General features: G+C 40.6%; 1 protein-coding gene across 1 annotated transcript in view; it reads right to left on the reverse strand.

Moving 5' to 3' along the window:
* Positions 1-1,000, reverse strand: part of USH2A (usherin) — a 739,358-nt gene extending 738,358 nt beyond the window's left edge. Inside the window, exon 1 of the mRNA XM_030302386.1 lies at positions 501-1,000. Within this exon, the coding sequence (XP_030158246.1) occupies positions 501-985 (485 nt within the window). The 5' untranslated portion in view covers positions 986-1,000. The remainder of the gene's footprint in view (positions 1-500) is intronic.
* Between the last annotated feature and the right edge of the window lie 9,058 nt (positions 1,001-10,058).

The raw sequence follows: 10,058 nt of genomic DNA on the forward strand, positions 1-10,058 counted from the left end.
GAAAATACGGATGAATTAAAGACAGTCCTAAGCCCTTAGAGAGCCATCTGCCTGATGAAAATTTTATACTCCAGCAGAAGCAGGTTGTTTATAATAACCTAGATCAAGACTTAGGAAATATCAATTATTTGTACTACTAGCCCGTGCACTGTAAAGCTCACACTGAGCCTGGCTGAGCCTCTGAAGGCCAAGACCAAAGGTTTGGCTAAACGGCCAGGGAATACATGAGACACGTGTAAACACGTCTGTCTGCAAGGAAGCTATCTTAACATATTCTTTTTTGAGGGCTCGCTTCATCCATGGAAAGGAGAAACAACTGTAAATTTGGGAAAACAATATTTGCAATGTAAACTTAAACAGGAAGACGGACATAGCAACTGGTCTTCAACTGCATGGATTCCAGTGTTCGCCTTCCTTTCTAGTTTAAGGATTCGTGTTGCAAGTCTTCACTACTATGGCTCAGGACCCCTAGGAAAGCTTACACTCACTCCACTACTTACATTACGCCTTCCTTCTCAGGTTTCAGCCACACAGCTAGAGTAAATGATGCCGCCAGCCTTGGAGAAGGAGGAGAAGAAAAGCAATTCTTGTGATTTCCAAAAATAAAACTTGTGGAATTGCTATGAGCGTTGGGACACAGATCACGCTTGTCTACGGTGATGCAGCTCCCGAGGCCCGCGGAGAACAGGGCGATGTGGCCGGGCGGTGAAGACCTGTATGGGCAGTCCTGGATGCACATCCGCTGGGTACAGAACTGCAGACTGGCGGCAGCAGTGGAGCTCTGACAAAAAGTGCTGCGGCCTGGGAGCCCACATGTTGCTTGGGGTGGCACGATGGAAACATTCTTGAAAGCTCCCACGTTCTCCAGCCTCGGGAAAAGGCCCTGTGAGTCAGCCAGCGAGATGGCAGCGAAATACGCAAAGGTCAATGTTGCAATGACGTGGGACAAGAAGCGGAAGCCCGGTGAAAGAGCCAGGCGACTCATGTTCACAAGAAAGCATTCTCCTCCTGATAAAGCATTCCTAAATAAATAATAAGGCCAATGCCGCCTGCCAGCAACACTTTAAAGCAGGGTGCTTTAAGTAACGTTGAGATACTCCATTTTCGGGAAGCTGCAGACACGTTTTCACACTGAGGTAATACCACAGACGTTCTTAGCAACGGTGAAGACATGAGTAGCAGCTGGTGTCTGGGAATCAAAAACAAAGTGTCAAGGAAAAGCTGCTACATCTTTAAAATTTAAGTTCATCCCAAGCCTGCGGACTGTGAGCCCCCGACGAGAAACATTACTGAACTTCTCAAAGAGCAAAAACGTTCTGAAACACACTGTCTAGAGGAAAACACTTATTCTTTGGTTAGGTAACCTTTGTATCGGGCAAATCAGACACTTTGAAAGTGCCCAGGACAACCAGTTTCCCATGTATAGTCATACACGGATACACATATACTTCTTGTGAATACATTTCACCGCACAGCAATTTAAGAGTGCTACTCTACCCCAGGGAATTAGCACTATCTACTTAACAAAGTAAAGAATTGCATAGATTTTCTTTAGACGGGCACCTTATGTTGTAGCACACAGCTAACTTACAGATGTCCGAAATAAAGCTGGCAAAGCGCTTTGGGCCTTTCCCCCAACCCAGCATGTGCAGCAACTTTAAGCTCACAGGAAAGCTGATTAGAAACCCAACACCATCTGTCTGTCCTATGCCTTAGTATTTAGCAAACGTTTGTGTTCGTGTTTCCTCCTATGACTATGTATTTGTAGGTTAAATATGGACCCCTAATACTGTGTAAGTAATTGTATTGATAAATAAGCTGAATTACCATCTCTTTATTGCATTTCAACCAGTCCCCTCAGTGTGACAAATGGCTCTTCACAGGACCGCTGTCCCTCGTTGCCTGGCAACGCTGCGGTAACCCCCGGGTTACTCTTAGCAAATAGGCCACAGCAGCAGGAATTCTGCAAGGAAGACGTGGGTGCCCAAGTAAAGTATTCTGCACGGCAAACACTTGGTTACCTGAAACTCAGAGCGCAGTCTGCTTGGTGGCCCGCCTGGAACTGAACTCTCCAGGCTTCCAGCAGGTGCTTCAAGCAGTGGGAGGGACCTGGATGGGGCCAGGCATGCATAATTTTAAAGTAGCAGTACACCTTAACCCATAATCTCCGTTTAGCCCCTCCCCTTTACCGCTTTCGCACACCTCAATCCATTTAATCATGGAGTCAAAATGACCCGCCACTAATACAGTAACATAAGGAGTCATTTCCAGTGCCCTTTCTCCTTTCTGGGGAAACAAAATAGAATTCTAAACCTTAGTATATTGAGGCCCTAACAGCTTGGTCCATGGATGTAAGTTTCTGTTGACCGCTTCATTGTTGCTGCCTTCTTCACCCCTGGATACCCCCTTCTGAAAACACGTTTCTCTACTTCATGAGGAACAGCTGATGTTATCTCTAAATGTTGCATTTTGAAATGAGAGATTTTAATTAAACTACAGAAGCAAGAGGATTATTGACTTTTTAGCTGCCTAATTGGATATGAATATGTATATATGCATGAGTACGTGTTTGATGTCAATTCTATGTAGTTTCTATTATATTCAAAATTCTCCCTTCTCTACTATCTGAGATATCTCATCCTAGATGCGAAATATTCTGAAGCAACTGATACATCTATAGCTTCATTCTTATCTTAAAAATGGAAAACCTGTTTGGGAAAAAACTAGGTGATTGTGGTTCTGTTTTCTGTAAGTTATCCTATTCAGAAAAATGTTTAGAAATGAGAGAACTGTTTTTGGTGTTTCTTGTTAGTAAGGCAGCCAGAAACAAACCCAAAGTGTCATCTCTTTGATTTCCTTTCTTGTCTCTTCAATGAGAGGCGTAGAAACCACAACCTTTTATATATCAAGCTTATCAGGACTAGGTGCTTCTGGAGAAAACTTTCACCTTTTGTCAAAATATCCTATTTTCCACTTGTTGGTTATTACAATCTTATAAGGGCAAATTTCATTAAAAACAAATACTAATGTAATACCAGCTAATATATAATTCCTTGAGAGCTTGGGAAGATACATTTGGAAATAGATACATAGGATTCAGTGAATTAGACAAATGCATTGTTCAGACCTGTTACAAAACATGCACATTTGCCTTTAAACAATCTATTCAATCTCTAGCTTGCCCTTATGCTTTGTGAATCCAAGGCCTAACTTTTTAAATTGTGTATCTTCAGTGTATCTTTTGGGTCACCATTCAGGGGATGAGAATCCTTCTACCATATAACTGCTGCTTTGTAGTAGGAAGTCATGACTCAAAATAGACAATCTAAGATTAGCGACTCTGCTCCACATTCAGAAACTCTGCCTGTAATTTGCAAAGGCAGACAATGGATTGACACATCCCTCAACTTTTGCTTTTGGGTACTATCAATCTTGAGGACACATCCAGTAAATGAATTGGGCACCAACAGTTCCACCACCCCTAGAAGTGCCTGAGTAAGAAGTTTAGGAAAAAATGAACACGTACAGGAGGAAAATTTAGCTAACTGCGTACACTTTCTCCCCCCACCCCCCACCCCCATATATTTCTGTGGATTCACTGAGTAATTCTGGTTTGGATCAGCGTGGCTGAGTTTGGATGGTCTGGTTTGGCCTCACTCTCTCATCTAGTGGTTGCCTTGACAGTCATGGGAGCATACCCCAGGCTCATTCTGATAGGAGCAGAAAGATTCTTAGCAACATAAGATGGGAGGTTCCCATGTGCAAGTACTTGTCATGCCTCTGCTCGCACCACATTTGCTAATGTCCCAGTGACCAGAGCAGTCACATGATGAGGTCAAGAGTCAATAGCTATAAAATAGACCCTATTCTTCAAAGAAGGAATGGCAAAGTCACACTGCAAGGGGGCACACAGAATGAAGAGAATTTGTGAGCGTTTTGCGATCTACCAAAGAGAGGTGCTAGCAATTTCTTTTTCTCGCTGTGAAAACATCATGTCACATTGAATCAGAATTTCCTTGTTTTGAAAAAGTCAAGAAAATAGTGTTTTAGTTAGACAACTCCAAGTAAGTTCATACTCCTTATTCTGGAAAAGCTTACTATAATAAGCTAAGTTTTTCAAACACCTGAGAGTGAGTTTTGATGGGCAAAATCAAGAAGTATCCCTTATTCCTGGATTTTTAGCATCCATGGATTTACTATTAAAATTGTTTCACTTCTGGCATAACTGATCAAGAAAACATAATAGATGTATAATAATATTGGATATGATAATACAGGCATTAACTATAGATATAATCTGGTTACAAATATAAGAATACATTGTAGGCAACTTTATAAGAATTGAACTTTAATTCTTAGACAAATTAGACAAATTCCTAAAAACATCTCAACCTAAGATAACTTGAGAAGACAAATAGAAACTACCCAAATTAATTTTAATTAAACTAATTCTGATTTTTACAGTCTTGCAAATACAATAAAAGAGAGTATTTCCCATTTTATTTTATGAGGCCAGTATAACTTTGACACACATGTTAAAGAAAAAAAAAACAGAAAGGAAAATATGAAAAAAAGAAAAATTATAGGCCTTTCTCACTAAGGTACTTAAACTAAAAACAAAAAAATTCTGAATAAAACATAAGCAAATTGAATCTAGAAATGTATAAAGAGATTAAATCTCCTGATCAAGTTGGGCTTATTCCAGAATTACAAAATCTATTTGAATTTTAAAATATATTAATGTAATTCACCATAAAAATATATTAAAGAAAAAAATTCATGTGATTTGTTTGGGACCAAAATCCTTAAAAAAGGATTGTTAATTGAGAACCAAAAACTATTTATTTAGGACCAAATCCCTTAACAAACTAAACACATAACTTGACACAGGATATTTGCAAAAACCATCATCATAAATCATCATCATCATCATCTTCTTCTTCTTCTTCTTCTTCCTGATAATTAGCACTTCTGTAAAATCAGGAGTAGAACAAGAATACACACTATCACTGCCTCTATTAAATATTTTACTAGGGGCACCTGGGTGGCGCAGTCGGTTAAGCATCCGACTTCAGCCAGGTCACGATCTCGCGGTCCGGGAGTTCGAGCCCCGCGTCGGGCTCTGGGCTGATGGCTCAGAGCCTGGAGCCTGTTTCCGACTCTGTGTCTCCCTCTCTCTCTGCCCCTCCCCCGTTCATGCTCTGTCTCTCTCTGTCTCAAAAATAAATAAACGTTGAAAAAAAATTTTTTTTAAAAATATTTTACTAGCCAGTGCATTGAAATAAGGAAAATAAATACCAAGGTAAGTACTGAAATGATTATCAAATGATTATCAAATCACCTCTCTCTAGGTAGTACAATCTAGAGACAAATATTTTACCAAAGTTCCGGAGAGATGTATATAGATTAATGCTGTTCCTCAGTTTGGGGAGCTCTCTTTTTTTCTAGGCATATGCTACTTCACCCCTTGTCAAGTTAGAGGTAGCCATGTGACTTGCTTTAGCTAATGAAATATGAGCAGTGACATGTGCCATTACCAGGGTGAAGCTACAAGTACCTGTGTGCAATTTACTATGCTTGCTCACTCGCTCTTTCACTCTGTCGCGTCCAGATGGTGCTGCTCTGTCGGCCTCTTTCCCTGGCTGGGAAGACATTGATCAGAGTCCCCCCTGCTGACCCTGTTGGACATGTAGCATGTGTGAGGAACAAACTTTTATTGTTTAAAGAACTTGTTTGAAATTTTGATATTCCTTATTATTGCAGAATAATTTAGCCCCATCTGATATAAAGATCAATAGGTAAAAAAAAAATCCACTGCACTTTTCTATTCCAGTTAAAGAATAAAATAAACTAGAAAATATAACAAACCAAAAGATGCTCTTTAGAGTATAAGGTACTCAGTAGGAATGCACTTTTTTTTGATTTCTTCCTCTGGGGGGAAAGAACATTTAAGCTTTATTGATTAACATTTAAGAGAACTAAAGCAAAGGGAGAGATAAATTATGTTCTTGGATTAAATGACTATCATAAGGATTAAGTTTTTTTATAGTAATCTATTAATCCAATGCAATTCCTATAAAAATCACAACAGTTATTTATGCCACTTGACAAACATACTCTAGAGAATGTAAAAGAACAAGGGGGGGAGAAAATTGCCCTTGTCGATTTCAAGACATATATTAAAGCCGTGTAAATTAGGAGAGTGTAACATTCATGCAGAGATGGGGGAAAATTCCAATAGAAACATAAAGAAGGGACGCATGGGTGGCTCAGTCATTTGAGTGTCTGACTCTTGATTTGGGCTCAGGCCGTGATCTCACGGTTCATGAGTTTGAGCCCCACATCGGGTTCCTCACTGACGATGATGAGCCTGCTTGGGATTCTCTCTCTCTCCCTCTGTCTCTACTCCTTGTGTGCACTCTCTCTCTCTCTCAAAATAAATAAGTAAACTTAATTTTTTTTTAAAAAAGAACCACAAGACTCACATACCTGTAGGGACTTATATTTCTTCTTGCATATCATTAGGAAATTAGTCAATGAGAGTTGCAAGGAAAATTAATTACCCTTATTGGAAAACAAAATGAAATCAGATCCCAATCTCTCACCAAGTATAAAAATTATCATATACAGATAGACTGAGACTTAAATGTAAGAGGCAAAGCTTTAAAATCTTTGGAAATTAAAGGAGACATTTTAGCGACCTTGAGATAGGGACGTATTTCTTAAATTGGGTACAAAGAGCATAAAACATAAGAGATAAATAAATGTTACACTACAATGAAGAACTTCTGCCCAAATGTCTTCATAAAGTGGAAACATAAGCCATGCAGGAGACATGTCACACATAACAGAGAAGAGATTACTATACAGAGTGCTGACACAATTCCTACAAATCAAAAGGTAAATATTAGAATTTTTTAAAAGATGTGAAATGAACAAGCATTTCACAGATTAAACACCTGGGTCCAATAAACTTATAGGAAGTGTTCAACCTTTATCAGTAATCTGGGAAAGGCAAATTAAAACCACAATGATATGGTATGAAGATAGCACAAGTTTTAAATCAGGAAAATTCCAATTGTAATGGAAGGTAGGTAGTAACAGGAACCCTAAATATTTATGGTGGAAGACTAAACTGATGTAAATGCGTCAGAGAATAATTTGGCATATTTAGAAAAGTTGAAGCTGCATATATCCTAAGAAACAGCAAGTTTCCACTTGATGCACATTCATTAGAACACCTTCGCACCCCTACCAGGAGGTACATTCGGCACATTCACAGCAGCTGTTTTGGGTAATGCCGAAAGCTGGAGACCACTCAATGCCCATGACAAATACCAACAAGTTGTTATCCTATTACAATGAATTCTGCTGCCTGTCTCTTCCTGTTATATATATATATATATATATATATTTTTTTTTTTTTTTTTTTTCCTTATTTAGTTTACTTTTCTCCTGTCTCCTGTAGTTTCCTGCGATACAAGTTGGGTGTTGAAACAGTTCTTCAACCAATGACAGCACGTCTCTTCTGCCACGGGTTAAAATGAGAAGGCACAATTGAAGCACAGTAAAAGAGGAAAACCTGAGCTTCTGCCCTCCTCTACTCTGTATATTTTTCTTTTTTCAACGTTTATTTTTTTTATTTTTTTTTATTTATTTTTGGGACAGAGAGAGACAGAGCATGAACGGGGGAGGGGCAGAGAGAGAGGGAGACACAGAATCGGAAACAGGCTCCAGGCTCTGAGCCATCAGCCCAGAGCCCGACGCGGGGCTCGAACTCCCGGACCGCGAGATCGTGACCTGGCTGAAGTCGGACGCTCAACCGACTGCGCCACCCAGGCGCCCCTGTATATTTTTCTTTTAAAATTACTTAAGTATTGGGGCATCTGGGTGGCTCAGCTGGTTGAACCCGCACTTGATTTCGGCTCAAGTCATGATCTCGTGGGTTCGTAAGATCGAGTCCCATATGGGGCTCTGAATGGACGGTGCGGAGCCTGCTGGGAATTCTCTCTCTCCCCCTCTCTCTCTCTCCCCCTCTCTTTCTCCCCCTCTCTCTCTGCCCCTACCCCGCACCCATGTGTGTGTTCTCTCAAAATAAAAACTCTAAAAAAAATAAAAATTATGTAAGTACTCTATGAGCACTATAGAAAAGATTTTTAAAGCAATGTGGGGAGACAGAAAAGGAAGACTTCAGCCTCTCACCACCATCATGTATTCATTATGCCTCTGCCGACAGAATTTTTACCTTTTTCTACAAACTTGAAGTATGTTTTTTCTAGACAAGATAGAGTCAACGCTCTGAAAAAGTTTAGAAAAACGCTTCCTCTTCTTGAAAATTATCTTCCATTTTCTTTTGCAGTTTTCTGCACTGATATAACCGCCCTGCAATGCTTAAAATTCAGAGAGTAAATCAATTTTTTTTTTTTTTTTTTTTGGTGAACAGCAATAATCTATTATTTGGTTTCCGAATTCTTACTAAGGCTGCTAATACAAGGTACGTGAGAATAAATCTAAGAAATAGTATGCTAGTGAAAGTGACATGTGTCACTTGCAGGACAAAGTTTAAAGAGCCAGTGCTGGGGACACCTGGGTGGCTCTGTCGGTTGAACGTCCAACTTGGGCTCAGGTCATGATCTCATAGTTCATGGGTTCAAGCTCCGCATCAGGCTCTGTGCTGACAGCTCAGAGACTGGAGCCTGCTTTGGATCCTGTGTCTCCCTCTCTCTCTCTCCCTCCCCCTCTCACACTCCATCCTGATCTCTCTCTCAAAAATGTTTAATAATAAACATTAAAAAATAATTTAAAAAAATTAAAGAGCCAGTGCTGGAGTGGCCCTCACTCCTGATGTGCTAATCAGCTGAACCAAAATGGAACATCTATCATCCAAGTTTCCCAATGAAAATACCTACAACACCCAGATTACCTGCAATGTACAGGTAACATGAAAGATGTGTAGTAAAAACAAGAAAGAAACCCATGTGATTTTAAGACTTTGAGATTTTAGGATCATTTGTTATGACAATAGGGACTCCCCCATGTGGTGTATGGGGCCTGCTGCATTTCCTTATACAGCTGAAAATTCCCGACATTCCTTTCAAACGTGCTTGAGAACAAGGCTGGTACACTATGTGGACAGTAAAGACCTAACCTGCATTCGTAGAAACACATCTCCTCTGGTCAGCAGGCAGGGCTGACCCTGCAGAGCGGAAGCATTTACTTGTGGTGCCTAGAAGGGAATGATGGCACCTTTCATTTTCCAGTTCTATCTGAGGAAGCAACAGCTATTTGGCCCATAGAGGGCTAGTACCCCATTAGTGACACTGGATCCAGTCGATTGGCGAATGAGTATCAAAACAAAGAGAAAACTGGCCACAAACATCTCAGACAGATCTTAGAAAAGGAGATAATTTATTCTGGCAAGAAAAATTCTCCCAGAAAGGAAACTCCCAAACAACGGCCTGTGGGAAGAAGAGGACGGGTAGACGTATGGCTGGAACAGAAGAATATGAAGGTACGTGAGGTGGAAGCAAGTCAAGTCAGAGAATATAACCAGAAACGTGGACGGGGGATCACGTGGGAAACAGTCTCAGTGCCAGTCACACACCACAGTTAGCAGGGCAACTAGCTTTATACCATGTTTGTTCCTTAAAGTGTCTGGCAGGAGATATACCTTCATTCTAGGAAAACTCCACTCTGCCATGTAACAGAAGCCTCCTTTCTTGGAATGGGTTGGAGACGTGCCCAGAAGCATATGGAAGTTGACTTCTCGCCATTGTTTGATCCCCAAAGCCAGGGCTAGACCCTTGATGATAGAGCATTTGCCTCCTAGAGAATATCAAAAACTTCAGAAAATCCTACAGACAAGGATAAACAAGCCGGAAAGGGATAAGCCACATGTCAGCACTCCCTGAAGTGAAGCCAGAGACGTGCCCTCAGAAGTGACCCTTGGGCTCAGTCGGCCACAGTAAAGGAACATATCCCCATCTGAAGAGGCAGTCACTGAAAAGACAAGCAAAGTATGATGCCTTGCTGCTGTGGCTTAGCCCCACCTCTCATAA

Source organism: Lynx canadensis, chromosome F1 (genome assembly GCF_007474595.2).
Source record: "Lynx canadensis isolate LIC74 chromosome F1, mLynCan4.pri.v2, whole genome shotgun sequence".
Classification (NCBI taxonomy): Eukaryota; Metazoa; Chordata; class Mammalia; order Carnivora; family Felidae; genus Lynx; species Lynx canadensis.